This window comes from Chaetodon auriga, chromosome 1 (genome assembly GCF_051107435.1).
Source record: "Chaetodon auriga isolate fChaAug3 chromosome 1, fChaAug3.hap1, whole genome shotgun sequence".
Lineage (NCBI taxonomy): Eukaryota > Metazoa > Chordata > Actinopteri > Chaetodontiformes > Chaetodontidae > Chaetodon > Chaetodon auriga.
This window is the reverse complement of record NC_135074.1, coordinates 7183077-7203902: the sequence shown is the minus strand read 5'-3', so window position 1 is coordinate 7203902 and position 20826 is coordinate 7183077. Positions and strand designations below refer to the sequence as shown.

Here is a 20826-nt window from a genome sequence, read left to right as displayed (position 1 = left end):
ACTCCTCTCTCTTGTTGTCTTGCCTTCCCTCACATTCTTGTGTCCTGACACTGTGTATACATTACTGAAGTTTGAAGGAAAAAAAAAAAAAAAAAACTTTCTTAAAGAGACCTGAAATCCCTCAATGTGTGAGGATGGAGAGAAAATAACCGGGAAACAAAAGAGCATGAACACAAAGCTGTTATGAATGCGTTGCTGTTAGAGACACTGGCTGGAGGAGGATGATAGTAACAAAAGAGATTACGAGCCATATGCAGCATGTCGGCGCCAGTGTGGTTGGCTGGAGAGTCCAATAAGCGGCCTAAATGAGGCCTTGACACCGGCCAGGAAACAATTCCACTTTTTTTTTTTTGCTGGCAGTGCTGATGTAGTGAGGTCAGCCAATACACTACCACGGGACTGTTTACAGCTATGACACTAGACGGAGATTGGAGTCGTGACACGGCCCTGAAATGGCCTCATCCTCCTTGGACCAAACTAACAAAACACCTCACTGCATAACTGTGCTGGTAGGTGAGAGAGGGGACACTTAGGGCGTCCCAACGTGAAAACCTTGTTCAAAATGATGAGCAGCAAGGTGTCCCGTTAAAGACTGTGGCCATTTAATGCTATTTCCATCATAAAGATTGCTTAGTCTAATTCTGTTTTGCTATCTCCATCGACTGTTGATGAGCAGATCTAGAATATCTATCAGGCTCTTTCCTGTACAGTCATTCTATACACGCTCATTAAGATGGTCAGCACTCAGACTTGTAATTCCCCATTAGAAAAAGGACCAAAAAACATTAGCCTGAATTTTACACACAAACTTTGTGCCCCACCAGTTTCTTAATGTGAAGCAATGGACTGTAGCACTGTGCCCAAGACAAATGTCCCCTCTGGGACAATGGAGTTTACTCTCCCCTACCGGTATCTGCTGCATCCTTTATGAGGCCTCTGTGCAATTCAAATAAGTTTTTAAACTTTTTTATTTTCTCTTTTTTTTACCCAATTTGCAAGTCTTTCACACTTAGTCCCCACAGTAACTCAACTCTGTGTGTCTTAATTAAGATGAATTAAGATTAATGTGCATTTATACCCTCATTTTATTCTCATTAATATTACACAATTTTAAGGCATATGACTCGCTATGAGCTATAAAATTACGCGACCAGAGGTGCCTCAAATGACTTTTGTCAAACAAACGTGGAAGGATTTGAAACTGAGAGGGTTTCCAGAGGGTTTAAAAAACGCTAACACGCGACGGAAAAAGGATCCTTAACAGCATTGCTGATGGCTGTGAACAGTTACATCGTGATATACACAAGACTTTCCTTCCAGTTTATTACAGTCGCCACCCCTAGCAGCTACATCCAATGCAATACAATACAAACAGCACTGCAATGGGTGTAACCTTTGTGGCGGTACTTGAGACTGAGACATTGACTGAAGTCTATGTGCTCATTTTGAAGCTTTAGTTTGAGGTAAGGTTGAGTATTACATCTTTATCACTGCACCAACATTTCGGCTGTCATCAAAATATTAGAATCCTTATTATCTGTGACTAACACTTTCTTAATATCAAGAAAACAATACAAACGTCGAAGGCAGTTGAAAGGCTTCCAGCTGTAATCTCTCTTACACTGGCTAACTCACAAAACCCAGATTGTACCTAAAACTCTCTCTCTTCTTGCTTAAGCCACGCTGCAACGCTCCAGCCGGTAACGCTTAGAGGAGCAGGTGGTCACAGCAGACAGTGTGCCGAAGACTCAGACTCAGACTCAGCCACCGCCTTGCTCATCCTCCACCTACCCTTCCTCTGCCCTTTATCTTTCCTTCCATCCTTTTCTTTCAAAGCATTCATCCAACCACTTATCCTCTCTGACTCAGCTGTATTTCTCCATCACTTCCTGCCTGCTTTCCTCGTCTCTCCATCCCTCCATCTGCGTGCCCCCACAGACAGACAGAGTCTAACATCCACCAGATACACCAGTGGTTGACCTCGTCACACTTTGTTGTTCCTGCAGCACATTCCCGCACAGAAAACTGAACTCAGCTCAACACACTTAAGAAGTCACAAGGATTTTATGATGGGTTTATGATCATGTCCTTGTGGGTCTGTGTGAGTGTGTGTACATATGGGTAGGGGAATGGAAGTGAGAGGTGATTTCCTGCAGCAGAGATAGTCTGTGCAGAGCCTATAAAGAGAGTGAAACTCAGGCTGACATGCAGGCCATCACTGTGACTGACTGATGAGTTGCAGCATACTTGATCAAGCAGTAAAAACCAATGATGCCCCAACGTAATCCAATCTGTACTAAGACCAAAACACCAAATATTGCCACCAGGATTTCATTAAGTTTATTGACTTTCTCGTAATCCCTAAACAGATTAAATATGAATTAAAATCTGCTCTGGCTGAACTGTGACAGCCCTAGGAATAAAACCACACGACACAAAAAGATACCTGCAGTGAGTATGACATGACTAAATCCTCTGTGATTACCTTAAACACGAGGATTAGTTTCCAGAGGAAAAAAAAAAAATCCTCCCATAAGTCTAAGTGACAGTGCTACACTTGGTGGGCAGAGGGACAGGAGTGAGATGCTGTAAAACAAGAACGAGGTGATTTCTCCATTCACTGGTGAAGAAAATGGCTATTCCCCTCTCTCTTAGTCAACTTGAAAATTGGTGGCCTCTTGTCTGATTCCTGGAGTTTCCTCCTGAGAAACAACACACTTCACGAAGCCTGTGTCCTGTGAATTTCAAGTTTACAACTACACCATTTGTGCATCCTCTGAGATTTTTCTTCCAAGAACAGAGGTCAGCATTGGTCTGGAGAGAATGTGGAAGCAGAGACCAAGCAGCATCTGACATGCAGTAATCCTCTCCTGCACACAGTCTATTTAAGGCTCATTGTTTGCAGTTCTTATCAATTTTCATCAGAAAATACCCAGTTTTTGTAGATGAAGATGATCTAGACGCTGATGTATGTATACGTTTATTAGGATGGAGAAGAAGGGAGTGTTAAGTCATGACTTAGTGACGTACATTATAAAACAAACAGGATGCAGGCCATTAGGCCTTAATGTGGAGCCAATGTTATGGGTTATGCTTTAGTCTCTACCGTACCTGCACTCTACTCGTACTTTTGCCACTAAAGTAGTGGTTCAGAGCGACCAACTGCTGTATCACTATATTTTATTTTCTCCAAGACAATGAATCCTCCCATCGTCTCTTTCAGGAGAGGATGGAGCAGCGGGCCGGTTTGGGGTTACAGAGCAGAGAAAGACAGAGAGCGGGGCCAGTAAACGACCTGTCCTGAGGGATGCAGCTGCCTCTGGAGAGCTGGTCTGGTGCCAGTGTTGCTCACTCTCTACTCCATTCCATCCACCACCTTCCTCCTGCTCCTCCTCCATTCTATTCATTTACATTGAACAGCTATTACATGTAAACGTGAACATAAGTGCATAAAAATGACTATGTTTGTCCTGGCATCCAAAGCAGTCACCTTTTCAATCAAATCAAATCAAATTCAATTCAAAATGCTCCAGTTTGAAAAACACAAGGAGTATTCAACAAAAGCCTTAGAGGCTCTTAAATGTTCAGCTTATGAGAAGCATCAAGTTAAGAGTCACTGAGCTCCCATAGTGGAAAAGAGCAATGCAACTGGTATGAGCTAGGTTCAATCATAGGCTCCTCTTCAGCAATGTTTGATGCATGCCGAGCATTCAGATAAAGTGTAATTTGGTGGGCCCACTTTTCTCCAAACTGCTTCAGACAAAGGGGTATGCAGTACATGTATGTCAACCTCACTATCATACTAGGCTGTGAATACTGAGGCATGTCTATGATTGCACTGCTGAGTCTGGATTGGGGAACATTTCAAGTTCAGAACCGATAGGCTACTACAGTATAAAGCTGGTGCTGTATTGTTGTAGCCTCAATTTGAATGGCAGTATTACATTGCAGATTACACTTGAGACTTTCTGGTGTATTGCTTTTCAGAGGAGACATGCATGAACAAAAATGCCAATTGCGCCAAAGGCATGTCGATCCCTTGAGGGCCTCACGCAATTAAATGTGCAGAATTACACCCCGAGCCACCAACAGCCTCCCAAGGTGCTGATACTCCAAAGCATTTGCCTTTTCAGCATTGGCTGTTCTTTGGTCCATTTTAGCTTCTCGATTCAGAACTCAATTGTGTCTTGTTTTACAATGAGCATTCTGTTACACATTAATACATGTATTGATCCATGTAGGGAAACACTGCCATCGCATAGTGAAGGAATGAGCAACAATATGCAAGAAGGTGGTGGCGATTTTGGTCTCAGATGTCGTGAATCAATGGCACAACGTGCAGTCAGGAATGTGAGGCGCACGGCACACAGAGCTGGTCTGAGGAGAGGTGAGCATGTTTGATTTTAAAACTGTGTTCTTTTACACATTCAGTGTTAGTAAATACATGTACTGAAACACGCAATGAAGCAAAATGTATTAGCCTGACAATAATTTGCAGTTGGCTTGGAGCCCTGAATAAGTACATTTCAGCAGGGAAGATGCTTGCTCTCGTCTTAAACCATGCCCAGCCATTATAGTATAAAATGGCCTTTACAGTCACTTCATCATCCTGCTGCCATAGTACAGAAAACTCTTTACACTAGAACAGTTCGAGCCCATCACTTCAGTCCATCAGCTAAACAACGAACTGGACTTGCTATGATGAATTTTTGAGTCCATAGATCAGAGGAGGGTCAGCCTGAAGCATTGAGAGGAAACACCTAAAGCGGGAATTCTGGTTTGTTTGTGATGGTTTCTCATACATCAGGGAGCAGAAATGCCACTTCGGTCCAACAGTAAGAGACAGAAGAACAGAACAGAAAAAGCACCTCGCTCTTGAATCAAACCTTGATCTCTCGGTCACATGACCTTCAGTTTAATCCTCCTATTTACCTGCTCCAATTTACTCATTTTCTGTCCACACAAACCAATAGGATTAGCTGGTGACATGAGCACATAGCTGATGAAATGTGCAGTTAAAAAGTCATTTCAAAATTAGGTTTTGTGACAGTTCCAAAATACACATAGCTGAAAATGCAATGATTTGATAAGAGTGGATGTGTGATGAGCTTTCCTGAAGAGCATGCTGTGTGCTCTGAAAGACCCAAAGCAGTTTGCATTAAATGCAAACTTCTTTCTCACGGTTAGAAATTGCTTAAACATGACTGACTCACCAGCAGTGAAGTCCTTGTTGAGGTCAATGAAAGCATTAGAGTGAGGGATGCGCATCTTGACAGGTGAACTCAGCGCAATGTGACACTCGGGAATCCTAAAGGGGAAAGAAACAGCGAGGCAATGCAGGAGGTTTAAAGTTCTGCATTTTAGAAAGTAATTCAAGGTTTGACAGCATCAGAAATAAACATGGGAAACTCTGAGAGTATGAGAACGATTACATTACCTGCGTGTGAGATAGCAGACTTCAGTGGTGTTGGTGACTCCAAAAATGTCTGGGATCATGTCACCATTGAAACTGTGGGAAGATATTTTTCATTGAAATCAAATGATTTTATTAAAACTTAGACTGAGATAACAGCTTATTAGGTACATATCAACACATACACAAACCAGCTAATGCTGCGGCCCTGCCATATATACTTTCTTATCATGTTCAGTGTTTGCTGATGCTGTCAGAGTGGTGCAGGTCATTCCTGAGGTCATAGTCAGTGGTGGTGGGCTGAACTTGGACCTGACTTGACTTGAACAATATTGGAAAAAACAAAGTAGAGATTATGTTAATATAATTCAGATTGATACTTACTCCATAACAAGAGGCTGATCTGTGAAGGTCTTGTTGAGCGTGAGCCACCCACTCATATCTGCAGAAAATGAAGAGTTGCAACAGTCCCTGAGTAATGCTTGGTGTCCAAAAAACACAGCACAGAAAGTCAGAGCGCTGGTCAAAACAGATTTCACTCGGTTCAAGTAACAACAGCTCTGAGGAAAGTTCAATTTAATATTCAGTTTGTACACAAAAAATAATTAATACAGGCTTTTTTTTTCTTCAATGGAAGCATGTACAAATGGTACAAATCTGATGTCAAATTTTACATAAAACCCCAGCTGATAAGTTTCTCCTCAAGTACTTCAGATTATTATTATTTGTAGTATTTTTGTCTTTGTATATGTTTTAATCACATTTTGTCTGTTAACATAACATAATAAATAATGGTTATTTCCTTGGAGATTGTAACTGTAATTAAGTGCAATCCAAAGAAAAAAAGTATTTTTATCTACTAGGAGCAGCACACATGATCTGACATCACTGTGATTCCATTGTCCTGAAATCATTGCTGCCTTACTTTTGGGAACAAACAATATATCACTGTCCACCACACTATAGTAACATACTATCATTTAATCAGTGACATGCGGTGAGGTTCGTGACTGGTGAGGCACTGACTCCTCTGGAGTGAGATGTAAAAATATGTGAACCCAAATTAGAAGCTTATATTTCAATTTTGACCTTAATTGAAACATTTAGCTGTTTTAAAAGCTTTTCATTATGCTTTAATCAATTCCACACTGTTCAACAATACGATAGCAAGAAAAACAAAAGAATATTTAATATAAGGTCAAATTCGATTTTTTAGAATTTATTTTTTTTTCTGCCTGATTTCTCTTTTTTTTAATTAAAAATTGAATCAAATTGAACACTCACTATCGCCCTCTGCGTAGGAGAGCAGGCAGTGACGCGCATTGCACAGATGGAGCTCAGCACTGCCACCTATCAGTGCAGCACAGTACTTTCTGCTTCACTCGGAGCATTTTCACTGCGCATTCATGGCCGATATAAAGAGAGACAGCAATGGGCACGCGCCAGCTGCCTGCGTCAGTCAGTGTGTGGGCACAGCGCCGTCAGAAGTGAGGCACAGCTCATCGCTGCCTCACCTCGCCCTTCTCCCACGTATTTGAAAAGGAAATGCATAAATTTAGCGATGTTGACCATAGAAATGTTGAAATCATACAGAAAACAAATTTATAGAGCAGTCATGAGCTTAAGTCCGAATTTCCTCCTCTTAATGAATTTATAAACCACAGCGAGTTTTTTTAAATTATACTTTAACAGGTGAGGCACAGCCGCCTCTACCTCCCCTGACCGCACGTCACTGCATTTAATATATATTAAAGCACGGAAAGGCATTATTCAGTTGTCTAGTTAGTGCTCACCATCCTGGACTGAATGATAAAAGGCCTTTTTCACAGCACACATTCCGACTTGCAAAGGTCGTAAAACAGATTTTTACAAACAGCACTAAAACTGGCTCTGTTCTATTCAAGCGTCCCGATAAGCCATGACAGTGAATCAGCACCCTGAAACTGAAACAAATAAATGGAATTTGGCCATTTTTAATCTGATTATTTATGCCTGTGTTTTCCTCATTGTGACATATCAAAGCCTTCTATGGAAAGGCTTACAGGAAGTGAAAGTGGGCATTGTATAGATGTTAACAAAGATGTCAGACTTGTTCCAATCTGCCAGAGTTGTACAAACAAAAGGCACAAGGTGCTCCTCTTGTACTGACAGTACACTTGACAACAAGACAGGCTTCTTGGATTTGACAGACATGTTCGCTTAATGAGCTTCACCAGATTTCCTTTTCTTAGCTGTAAAAAGTCTGTCTATATTGTAGTTTACAAGTGGTTCTGTCTTTATCCTTCCTAAATGAAACAGATTCATATACCTTCTTACAACAGAAATGATCTCTTGTCATTGCCTTGACCTTCAGCAATTTCAGCAATGCAATGCAGCAAATGGTGATATTATCTGTTGCACCTGTGTTTGTGTGAGTCAATATGTCAAAAATGTCTTCTCAGCTTTGTTTTACAGCACAATTTCCTGGTGATCAGTCCCAGATTGCAAACTTGTGATTTTGACAAAAATGTGTGTCACAATATAAAAAAAATACCATTAATAAACAGATGGAAAAATATGCATATTTCTCTGATACTGGGGCCAAATCATATTCATCCTTCCACCCACCATCAGTGCCCATGCACTGCTAGAACTGTACCTAATGTCTGGTTGTGGCCCCAAAAGATGAAAACAGTTGACATCTTGGAGTTGGAGAGCTGAGCAGTAAGAAGGACATCCATCTGAGAGTCTCCATCATAGTCTCCAGGAACCACACTGGTGATGTTGGTGTCCCTGAACAGAAAGATTAGCTGTTAAAATAAGAGTCAATGGCATGATGCTCCCACTTTCTTTAGATGTAGCTATTACCCCCTGCAGAGCAAACATGACCACCCTGAAGCCTAAAGGAGGACATGCATGTTCGATGGAGTGTGTGAATGGGATGAACTGAAACTGACAGCCACACATACCTTGGAAAAGTATCCTTAGTGATGTGAACTTTGGGTTTGAAGTAAGGTGTTTTCGAGTCAGCCAAGAATATCACCACTTCAGACTCTGGAAACAGAAGCCATCGTAGCAGAATTTAACATCTGTACTCCACCACAAATGGTTTGATTTGAAAACACAGAGTCATGTTTATACAGGACAGGCGAAGCCTTAACGTTATGGAATTATTGTGGTGCATTTCGGTCAAGATACAATTTTATCCATCATTGCCGGCAGATCCCTAAAATAAAACTTAGCAGTAAACATTTTTCATATATCATACATAATGTGTGTAGCTGTTAACGGAGTAGAAAGGAGTTAGCATACGCTCTCTGATGATGAAGATGTCTGTCTGTTTATCCGCGTAAAAATCTCCAAACGCCGCCACCGTCCCATAGTTTTCGGTACCGAAAAGGTCGGTCGTAACATCCTGAAGAGCAAATGTATTGTACTGGCCCACAAAAAATAACAAAAATGCCAGAATATTGAATTTGAATATCCACATCCTTCTGCTAGTGCAGCTCCTCACAACAACACCAACTGCAATACGGCATAGAGCTGTACGGCAGAATGAAATAGCAGCTTCTGGTGATTAAATGGCGCATAACATTACAAATCACTTCTTAATATGGACCTCTTCTCTGGCATTTCATTATGTGAAACCGGTATGGAGGTAAATCAATAAAATACGGGTAAATTATGCGACATTAGTATTTCCTTATTTACGTCAGTGTCGTGCTTCCGGGTAGTTTGACAGTTGACAGCGGCATCAAGTTGAAGATAGTTAGCAAAAGCTAAATCGGAAGTGAAGGAAGTTTACCTTCAGAATGAAAGCGTAAGATTCGTCAAACTGGAAAGTAAGCAAAGTGAACATATCATACGAATGTGACACCGTGATTCTCAATAAGATTCGACGTGAATGTTTGCTCAACGTGTAGTTAGCTGTCTAGTGAAACGCCACGTCAACCTTTTGAATGTGTGTGTTTACAACGATGGCTGACTGGGAGCCTTAAAACTCTACTTTATTTTGAAGGACACCACCGGATATTTTTTAAGTTTCAGTGAATTTGACACTGTAAACATGGCGAGCCTGGCAGATGTCGGCTGGAAACTCCTGGAATTCAAAGCCCGATCAAAAAGATCAGGTCTGACTTATTGTTTTGCATGATATCGTACAGTTTGACACGCCCGATTGTTTCTGTTGTGCAGGCGCTTGTGTGAGACTGTTTGCTACACCACTGAACACGAGTTAAATTAGACTTGATCTGCCCATTCTGTTTGACCACTGCAGTGACGGTACAAGCATGAAAGGTCAGAGGTGTAAATGTGCAACTCTCAGGGGCTATTTTAAGAGCGTCTCACCAGGTCTCCTTTCGCTGTTCCATCTCACTCATGATTAACTGTAGTGTTGGCGCTGCATGAAGTGTGAACAGAGGGCCCGTGGAAGCTGGCAGCCTCGTACTCGCAGGAAATGTTCCCATTATAAAACTTTCAAGGTAGTTCTACAGTGTAAGGATAAATGCATCACAACAAGTGTTATTTATCACCACATATCAGAACGCTATTATGGTGATACAGCTGAGAAAACACCATATATTATGATAGTCTGTCCAAACACTCACCACTGCAGTGGTTGTAAAGGTAGTCAGCACTTCTACCAGTAATTTTAAGGCAAATACAGATTTCATCTAATCATCTAGTAGTGTCTTGATGAGTGTTATTCAAATCAGCTTGCAAAGAGAACAGAAGGAAAACATTCTGATCTTAGAGCAACTACTCTGACTTTTCCATTCATTCAAACAATGTAGACCTAATAAGGACTGTCTTCTAATTTAGTTAGATTGTAATTCTGCTAAAGTCTTTCTTATAATTACATCACCATCATATAGTAATTCATCATGACTCTGTATCTGTCAAGGGTTTAAATAACTTGCATCCCTAATCAAATGCAGTCACAATCATGACCTCCCAAGGTGTAATTCATTGTTGATTCATGCATGTCTAAAATCTAACTCTGTGCTACTAACTCCTTCCTGTGAATTGCTGTAGATTTGTGATTTAGCTGAGAGAGACGATTGGCCTAAATTTCACCTTTTGAGAATGGCTGGTTCAGTGGCTGCGGTTGCCCGGCCTCATCGGAAAATTCACAGACTCGGTAAGTAGTGGCAGCACACCTGAGGAAAACAGTGCAGGCAGCCACACACAGAAGACGGGAGAGGACACGGGCACAGATCACAAGACAGCCATTTTCACACAACGTAATTATTTCATGATCACAGCAAAACATGTTTGCTCCATATGTCGTCAACTGGAAATCACAAACAGGCTTATTATTTAGCCATTTTCTCATCATTTCAAAAGAAGTGGACACATGTATTTTGACATACTGTTTCATGTTGGTTGCTCTATTTCCTGATTATGAGGCTGAATTATTCTTGTTATTTGTGATCATGAGAAAACAAAACGCGGTTAATCTTTTTGTTCCTCCACAGTAAACATGAAGCAGAAGTGACACATAGTAAATGTACCGTATCAATGGAGTTATTTCGGGTACTACATCTATAACAGTGTTAGACGTCTGCATCACTGAATTTAGTCATGAGATTGTTTTTAACTGGCCAAAGAATGACTGCCCACATTTGTCTGATCTCATGTTAGAAATTAAAATTGTAATATTGGACTTCCTCTATGCTCTTTTAAAGTGTTATCTTTAAAAGAGATGGATTGGCTTTGTCCCCTGCAACTTTTAAGATGATGGAAATTATGCTAATTTCAGCCAGAATGTGAATTTTTCAGTACCTGTGGTATTGACCCAAGGTCGAACCTATTAAAATGCAAATCTCAGCAAAGTGAAAAGAGTCTGAAAATAGAGAAAGTCTAACAGATAGGGGTTTCCCTCAAACTCCGGCTCTCTCTCAGCTCAGAGGAAAAGGTGGGCGAATGTGTGGTGTCGAGCCACATTACCATTTGAATTTTTAGCTCCGTGCCTGAATATTGTGTTGTGTGCTGAGCCCTTTGTTATGCCGTGTGTTGCGGTGAAAAACAGAATATACCAATGGCATGTGATTGTTGTTTTTTCCTGCTTCTTTTTTTTCTGTTATATTAATTGGAAATGAGGAAATTTGATGAAAAAAATGAAGGTATTCCCAATCTTTGGCTAACTGCGAACATTTTTTTTATCTACACACTAGAATGTGTGAAACAAGGCTATTGTCTCCCTTTTACCTCAGTCCAGTTCAGTCAGTAAGGAGTAATGTCATTGAAGGTCAGGAGGCAGGATTGAGACCCATTTTTAAGGTTTTCTTTTAAGGATTCATGAGACAGCTGAGACATTAAATTTGAAAAAGAAAAGAAAAGAGAAGTTGTAGCTCCATGTGGAACGCAAGTAATGTTGGAGTGTAACACATGTGTCCGTCCTCAGGTTCCATCTATGAACCCCTCAAGCTGTCCATTCTCCAGCGTGAGGATGAGCCCCTCTGGGAGAAGCTGGACCGCTACTACAGTACTGGTAAGTACACATTTCCACTACTCACAACAGAACATAGCAGGGCTCATGTAAAGGTCAGAGCCTTAGGTATAAATATATGATGCAAAGCTATCAGAAACAAATGGCCCTGCTGCGAACCACCAATCCAATAGTTTTACAGAGTGCTTTATGTTTGATTGAACACTTTCTGGTCGGACACAGCAACTGCTCCTGATGCCGTGTTCCAGGAGTTGATCATTTTTCTCTCCTGAAACACACATAGCCACGCAGAGCATGACCACACTGTTGAGCTAATGTACGCGACTGGAAAAGCTGCACCTGTTCTGTCGCTGGCACTCTCGTCAAATCGCAGCCTTGGTTATAGTGATTACATTTTGCACATTTACAGAATTGTTTAGAGAGAAGTTGCTCTCAGCTGGTAAGATAAAAGAGAGGCATAATGAGGGTCCATGTGCGTTACAAATGCAAAAACATTTACCCAGCATGCAATGACCTGAATTTAATTCCATGCAAAGATGTCCTGGCTTGGATTGGCGCTGCACTGAGCTGAGCTCAGCTGGTAGTGTCTATGAGTGGGAAGCCAGTGAGGGATCATGTGGGAGCTGCTGCACTGTATAACCTTACAGGTTGATCAGGGGTTTTTCAATAAGGACAGGAGGTTGGAGACAGCAGAAGATCCCATCATATCCACACACACACACATTCACAGGATGTGTGTGCACTTGATGGGGTTGTTATTTCTTAAGTCTTTAAGTCTAAAACACCTAGATGCTGGTTGCACCAACCAAAGGAGGTTAAACCAGTTATAATGCTGGCATTTACTAAGTAGAGGTTCCCATGAATATGCAAATGAAATTTCTCGATGAATGAGCATATAAATACGAATCCCTAGTCATCAAGGACTAAAGACGGACACAAACGTGGTGATGGATATATGAATCGCTGCTGCAGCAGCCCAGGCCAGGTGATGGCTCTGGCATGTTTAATCAGTACATGAGTCTTCAGCCTCTCTGCAGGAGAGATAAATACACATTAGTCCTGATTGCTAAATTACCTGCAGCTGTGACTGCAGCGCTGTGCCAGCCAGCGCTACCTCCCAGAACACACAGCTAAATGTATCTCCTCCCCGATGTCAGACTTCACTCAGCTCGGCCCTTTGGATGGAAACGAACTGGAACCAGCTTTACTATAGAAGTCAAGATTCCATTCTAAACACTGAATTTGCCGTGAAATATTGCTGCCATACTGTAAATCCCCGTGTGACTGGACCATTAGGCTTCCAGAAGGGTAAACACTAAATTTGAAATCTGTTTGTTCAGTGATAGACCTTTCTCGCGGCAGCATCATTTCATAAAAGTCACACGTTTAACTGATAGCATTAATAATGGTTCTGTTCCACTTCTGTGTGCCAGTAAGTCATGCCAGTGAGCCAGCATGCACAACAGCAAGGCCCTGGCACCGCAGCACCTAAACTGGATGCAGCCATTATTAATCACATCAGTCACGCCTGTGTTTGACAAGTCAAAGTGTCTGCTGTGAGAATGGTCTGTGTCCACACCAGATTAAGCAGTTTGCAAGCCTCTGTGAGATTGGATGTGGCTGGAGGAAAAGAGGAAGTAGGTCATCAGAGACATGTGGACCGAGAGACACAGTAAAACAAGACAGTTTATATTTAATATAGTCACAGGGTTGTATTATTGGGAAGCGATATGGATGCAGGTATGTAAGATCGGTGCTCTGTTGTGTTTGTTTTGCCTTATAACGACAGGCTATATTCACCCTCCCTTTTCACCTAGTAAAATCAATACAAGTAGAGCCAGAGAGCAGCAGAGGGGATAGGCCAAACTCACCGCTCCTTCGAGCAGATAGAGCTGACTTTAGTGTGCACAAGGCAGGATCACATGTTGCCTCAGGCTGTGTGTGGCTGTTAATGCAGCTCAGGATGCTGTCCCCGAGGATCAGTGGAGACTTTGCCGCTGTGGACACGAGCCTGGCTTTTGTCAGGGACTTCTTTTTGAAGATACAACAGAGAGATCTTGGCATGCTTTGGAGGAGTTTTATTGCTTTAAAGTGTTTTACCATTGCTGTTCCTACAGAGACAGATGATATGTATGAAGCATACATTTCTGATGAGCTTTGTATGTCCAGATTGCTCACAGCTTTGTACTGTATGTCAGTGTAGAAATCTGTAAAATTTACTGTAATAATTCCTGCTATGCCGTACTGTGAAAAAGAACCACATGTCATGGCTGTTCGGAGCTTGCCAGTGCTTCTATACCTAAGACATTGAAGGGATCACACAAAACACTGACAGCATGGCCTTCTACTTGCAGTGACCTTGAACTAAGAACTATTTAAAGGTAACTTAAGCTGCTGTTTTTCTAGCTTGAATTTGGCAGAGGAACACCTAAAGCTGCCATCAAAGTCTGCTGAAGGGTCCTGCAGCATTTTATAGTAGAGGATGTAGCACACAATTCTTGCCGCAGTACACAGGCATTCTCTGTGGGCCCCTCCCAAAATCCATGGCCATTCATTCTAGTGTCCTTGTGGGCCCCCCTGCCCTCCTCACCTGAGGATCCTGTATACTTAATCCCCTGCAGTCCAACGCCCCCGGCCCTGCCTCTCTTGAAAGAAAAGAGCACCTCCTCTAACTTCCGAGGAGACTTTGTGGCAATCATGTAGAGCAACACGTCCCACACGCTGGAGAAAAAAGAAAACCTGTACAAGTGGTAAAAGCCGAGGCAAATTGCTCAGTCAGTCACAGTCAGGTGGGAGTGTGAGAGGAAAAGATGATTGCTGCACTGCCGGTCAGACACCAGGCTGAAGTTCGTTTGATAATCACCAGCCAGACAAACGTTTTGCCCAGTGAAGTCTCCAGCAAGCTGAGTCTGATTTGGTATAGATACAGAGAGGCTTGACTGGTATCAATACTGCAGCTCCATGTTGTTTGCATCAGTGGCTGTGATGAGTTATTTGAAAGCAGAGCTCTGGTGGATGATGTGTATGAAGCTGGATCATGTACGTGACCTGTAACCAAAATATTACGTTTCCTCCTTCCCTCTGTATATGTAGTGTTTCCCAAATACAATATACCCACTTTTATATTGCAGAAAGCCTTTTTATGCTGACTGATGTTTAGGATATTAAAGTCATAGAAAATAATGTGCCTGATATAAATTTCATAAGGCCTGTGAATAGTGGCAAAGCAAAATTTATTGAGGCAAACAGACAAATCGCAGCTTTGGGTCAGGATTTGGCTCAGGCAGTGGATTTCCTGGAGACTGTCTAAAACTACTTTTTCCAGCAGGAAGCTGTTATATTTTTCCTGTGTCTTGTTGTTTCATCCCTTGAAGCGAGTAAAGCTGAGGGTGGCTGCTCTAACCCAGGTGTGGATCGGGGGATTGTTAACGTGTGGAAGCGTCTGTTCTTGGCTGGATGCACCGTTTTCTCTCATGAACACACTTCTGCCAGATATGACACAGCCCATTGGCCTGCCCTGATGAAGACTGGGCAGCGTGTGTGTGTGTGTGTGTGTGTGTGCGTGCGCGTGTGTGCTCCTCTGTCAGCTTGTGTGTGTTCTGATTGCTGGCTTCTCATTAGGCTGCATGTGTATGCATGTTTAGAAAATGACAGAAGACAATAAGCAGAGCTGAGTGTGCAACAGGTGTGGCTCTCAGTTGGAACTGATTTGCTGCTATCAGCGAGCGCAGCGTAGCCTCCAGCATCGGCTGCGTTGAAGCCCCATAGATTTACAGAGAAAAACCCCCCCGCCAGACTGCAGTATGTCGAAAACGCGGCGTTGAACATTGGGCTTGTTTAATTGGTGTGTTGGGGTGGTGGCTGGAAGCGCTTGTCCAATTCTAGCAGGGAACAAAGCCAACATTGTTATCGGCGGCACCCAGACCTGCCTGCCAATATACCTGCTTTCTTTCAGTCTCAGGCAGGAGAGGGGATGGAGAGGGGTGAGGCTGGGGTGACAGAGACAAATCAAACCAGCTCCATTTCCCCTCCCTTCTCTTTCTTTGCTGTTTCAGTCTTGAGCGCGTGATGCCGTCGTGATAGGGGGCTCGTCCGTTATCAAGAACGAGGAAGCTGTCCCTCAATCTCTCGTGGTTCATCCCTCCATCGTCTCTCTCCTTCTCCCCTCTTCTTTCATTCCCTCACTTCTCCGTGGTTTCTTATTTATGTGGCAATGTGGCCACACTCCATTGACTCAGCTTCCCGATAATACTGGAAGCAGAAGGCGCTGTCGCTCCGCCGTCTGGCTCACACCGATTAAGCAGTGGAGAAAACACTTTTCTCTTCTTTTCTTTTTACAGTCATTATGAGCTTGTTGCAAGAACATAAGGGCTGCTAGTTTTCTTCACTTTGATTTTTTTTCCCCCTCTGCCTCTTTTGATCGATCTGACTTTTTAACTGCACTGCCTTGCCTCATCTTCTGCAGTGTTGAGCCAGTTCGGGCTAAATCAAGTCGAACGCTGACCGCTGCCATCAGTGTTTATGATACCTGAGAAACAATTTTCAGCAAATACCGAGTCTGTCATTGAACAGCTGATGATAAAGTAAAAGAATAAAAGTTGCCTCACTTGTTTCATTGTTTTAATATGTGTAATTAAGTGTGAATCTCTAAAGTTATCCTTGACACCTGGAATTAAATACTCATGGATTTTGTCGAGAAAACAACAAAATGAAAACAACAACACAAATTGTTGCTGTGGTAACCAGGTAAACTTACACCTGTAACAGACAGAAGCAGTTAATTTAATAAGCGTTAGACTGCACAGTGTCTGCAATGAAGAAATCCTCTTCACAGAGGACTTCTTGCAGCGCCAGTCTTTGTTGACTCCGTCCTCTCTGTGTAGCTCTTGTGATGCAACATGACTTGGTTACCTGGTTTCAGATTGTCAGAGCTATTCCCCAACATGCATTGCAAAAAGGCAGCTATTTTGTGGAAAATAATTCAGCTTCAATCATATTTTCATTCAACAGAATACACACGCACATTCAAATACTCACTTCCAAATAATCAGCTGTGAACAGCGTGTTAAAGTGCACATTTGCATAATTATTGAAAATGTGCTGTATTTAAAGTTTATTTATCGCGGTTAATACAAGTTTTTCATTTTCAGTTTTTTGAATAAAGAGGAATTGAAGCCAACACGTTCTTTTCAGCACTTGAAAGCTCGTCGCCAGTGTTAAACGTCCTGTGGCACTAAAATGAATAAATCCTTCAAGTTCTTTCGCAAATGAACACTTTAAATCCGGTTCTATTTTACAGATAGAATTGTAAAAATAATTTGTGGTTTCGGGGGAAGTCAGGTGTTATAACTGTTTCTTTTGATAAGCTCGGCTGAACATCATATCTTGGCTTTATCTCTCTCCTTGAGATTGATATTGATCTTCTCATATCAATCTTGAAAAGACAGCAAATCAGCTTTTATCCTAAAATAATTAGCTCTTTCTTATATTAGCAACATGCCTTTGTTAGCTGCCTCTGTCAACATTTTTGTGGGTTTTTGTGGCGATTGCATTAGTTTATTCCTTCAATAGTAATTAATGTCACAGATGTCATACTGCAGGAAACATTATGACAGCATCAGGAGAAATAGGCGAGTGTTATTGTTAAGACTGGCATGATCCATGAATATCACACTTTGTGTGTTTCCATTTTTCCTGTAGCGTCTGCTGTGCCACCATACATAGATCATCTTACTCCTTATAGCTTTCCTCTCTATTTTTTTTTCCTCTTTTCAATCTATCTCTCTGTATTTTTTTCTTTCTCATCATCTCCTCTCATTTTCTCCACTCTGTTGGTGCAGTGAAATGGCCCATTGTGAAAGAGCAGACTGTGTGCGTCTGAGACATTAGCTGCTGATTTAGTGGGACATTAGCTTGATGGATGGCTAGGCAGAAAACTCCCAACAACAGTTGATTTGCATCCAGAGAAACTTGCAGTCAGAGCCTGAACAATGTTCCACACTCCCATCTTTTATGTTCTGCATCTAATGATGACGTCCACAGCAGAAGATGAAACCTCGAGTCCTTCATACCTCCCAAGTGAGCGGTGTCAGAGTAGCTCAACGCATTTTATCCTGGGCTTTTTTTTTACATTTGACGTAAATATGTATAGCAAAGATAGATTTTTCTAAACCTGGGAGCTTCATAGAAATAAATTACTATATTAAACTCGCTTGAGTTATAGTAGGTGAAAAAATTAGACATGAGGAAATGAATGAGTTTCCCAGTAACTCCAACATAATTGCTGAAATTTCAGTTGAATGTGACAGGTTGTTTGATTGTTAGACCTACAAACACAGATGATATAAATCTGAGTTAATACAATCGGAATATAAGAAGGTCCAACATGTGGTAGAGTCGTGACAGATTGGGCTTTCAGGAGCAGATCATTTATTGACCACAGTTTCTTCATGTATTTGTGGTATCCGAGGCAGATGACGCTTTGAGGTAAACCAGCGCGTGATGCAGTTGTTTCTGGTGATTGTGATGACCGATGCTTCTTACAGCTTTCCACATTCTACCACTGATGTAGCCGCAGTCTAAATTAGCCTACACCCAAAGGCACTGTCCTATTAACAATTCAGATGAATCAAGAGGGGATTGTTTTGCGTGTGTGTGTGTGCATTGTAAGCATGTGTGTTTACACCTACTCTATGTTGACACCAAGTCTCCTGACAATATTCCAAAAATAAATCAGTACGCATATTTGTCTTTACATATGGGCCACGGTTCATCTTAGCAGGCACAGTTACTGGCATAAGTGAAGGGTTGTGTAAAGGATGTCCTGAGACCAGCAGGAAAACAAGTCTGCTTTTTCGTGTGCGTGCATGTGAGCATGTGCTTAATTAGTGTGATGCTTGGAGGTGGAGTACCTGAGAGGTTTATTAATATCCTGCCTAATTCCCCCGTGAACCTCCTCTCAATTTGACTGTCGCCTTCAATTGACCAATGCACACACATGCCCAAACACACATACGCGGTGCCCATTACTTTTCCTTTTTTGACTCATAGATACACATCCTGTTTTTTCCCTCCTGCGCACACACCTTCTCTATCTCTCTTTCACTCGTCTCTGTCTCCTTCCATCTCCCTTCCTGTCATTCTCTTCTCCTCTGTCTCTCTTTTGCTCTGTAACAAATGACAGTGCAGAATGGATGTCCCCTTCATTTGCACCCACATAATGTTCTGATGAAAAATGAAGTGATCCCTCCAGACAGATTAGTCATCAGTGAGGGGACCTCTGCAGGAGAGGAGGAAGTATGTGTGTGTGCCTGTGTGTGTGTGTATGTGTGTGCGTGCGTGCCTGTGTGTTTGTGCATGTGTGTGTGAAGCAGATAAATTACTTTCCCGGAGGCCTTCTGCTTGAGTATGTAATATTTCAGCATATATTATTGGAGGGCTACGATCTGTTCGTATTAAGAGCTTTCATCCGTTGTTCTGTCCTCGCTAACTAATGCTGAGCATGAACTTTGGTGAACTTGAACCATCTTAGTTTATCTTTGCACATCCATTGAGTGCAGTCAGACTTCTTGTACACCAGATGAAAAATGGCTCCCATTGCCAAAGAAATGTCCTTGCTCACAGAGCTTCCCACTCACTATGGTGACACCAAAATAATTAATAGATTTTGGTACTTTCCCTTCACAGTACCTGATGCTGCCACCGTACAGCAGGGATTTTAATTTATTCTGCAGTTGCACCTGCATCCCAGCAAGTATTGATCTGGTGATTTTCAGGCCTTAAGAAGTCAAAACAATTGGGTTAAATGTGGTTGAAATCATGCTGTTAGACATCTAAGTTATATAACCACTGCTTCATATTGGACTGTAGGTATTATTTTAGCCCAGTTTAATGTCTTTTGACCTGCACACCACCAAATTATTACCAGGCCGTTTCCAATTGAGAAAAAAAAAAAAAAAAAGTCATTTTACAATTCCAGTGTTAACTATGAATTTCAGACAATCAGGTGCTGGACATTTAATCCTGTTTTTGCAATCTGTAAGGATGATGCATCATAAAGTAAAGCAGAATAAGTGCATGATAAGCTAAATTATTAACACAACTTAATAGTCTACAGCTGTTAGCAGCCCTATGAGGCTATACTAATGCACCTGCAGGTATACTCCAAAGTAGAGTAGAAATTTGACCTGATGATGACCTAAGATGAAAAGTCAGGGGAAGGTATTAAATTTCACTCTGAGTGGGGCATAAATGTCTGTGCCAGTTTTCATTGCAATTCAATTTCATATAAATGAGAAACCTGGTTTCTCTAATAGGGGAAGGGAATAAAAGAAATCTTGTCTGCACCGACAGATTTCTTGGCCGTGTATACCTTAACTGGATTTTTCTTACTGGCTCTTTTTCAAGTACTTATGTGTATGGTAAAGACTGGAGACAGGGGAAGACACAGCGAGAGAAAATTACATAGAATAGATGTTTTCTCCTAGTTAAAATAAATCCATCCAAATTTCGACCAAAACTTAGACAAAATAGCCTCCCCAAGTCCACGATCTGATGATCTGTTGAATTCAGACACATACACACTGAGAGGAAAAGCAGCGGTTTGTTTTCTCACCACCAGTCTCCTCTGACAGACAAAAACCAAAAAAAAAAAAAAGAAAAGAAAGAAAGATGAGGAAGCCACGATCTCAATATGTAAGTCATGTTTTCCAAATAAGGTAAAGGGAGGAAACAAATTACTTACACGCTACATGAATACGCAGTTGGCGATTTGTTCAATTCTAACAGTGCGGATGGTCCAATGGGAGCAACCCCTGCCGCTGAGTAGAGGTTCATTTCCTCAGTCATAATACGTGCTCCACTCCCAGGTTACACCATGTATCATAGTAAAAACTACATCTGTACTCATGTCCCCTGTAAAATATTTTGTTGCAGAGGTGGTTTGGTCTCGGGGTGTATTTCCAGCTGCACACACGCTGCTGAA

At 41.8% G+C, this 20826-nt stretch overlaps 2 protein-coding genes across 5 annotated transcripts in view; one reads left to right on the top strand and one right to left on the bottom strand.

Moving 5' to 3' along the window:
* The window catches only part of itfg1 (integrin alpha FG-GAP repeat containing 1), a 139963-nt gene extending 130860 nt beyond the window's left edge, over positions 1–9103 (bottom strand). Inside the window, exons 1-6 of the mRNA XM_076737129.1 lie at positions 8705–9103; positions 8362–8446; positions 8052–8185; positions 5798–5855; positions 5438–5509; positions 5214–5308 (exon numbers count right to left, since the gene is read on the bottom strand). Of these exons, the coding sequence (XP_076593244.1) occupies positions 5214–5308; positions 5438–5509; positions 5798–5855; positions 8052–8185; positions 8362–8446; positions 8705–8882 (622 nt within the window). The 5' untranslated portion in view covers positions 8883–9103. The remainder of the gene's footprint in view (positions 1–5213; positions 5309–5437; positions 5510–5797; positions 5856–8051; positions 8186–8361; positions 8447–8704) is intronic.
* A 327-nt stretch (positions 9104–9430) lies between these two features.
* Positions 9431–20826, top strand: part of phkb (phosphorylase kinase, beta) — a 93786-nt gene continuing 82390 nt past the window's right edge. For 2 of the 4 annotated variants that reach the window (XM_076736740.1, XM_076736818.1), the window contains exons 1-3: positions 9431–9522; positions 10427–10532; positions 11799–11885. In XM_076736740.1, coding sequence (XP_076592855.1) covers positions 9475–9522; positions 10427–10532; positions 11799–11885 — 241 coding nt within the window. In that variant the 5' untranslated portion in view covers positions 9431–9474. The remainder of the gene's footprint in view (positions 9523–10426; positions 10533–11798; positions 11886–20826) is intronic. The other 2 variants (XM_076736913.1, XM_076737004.1) reach the window with 2 other exon arrangements.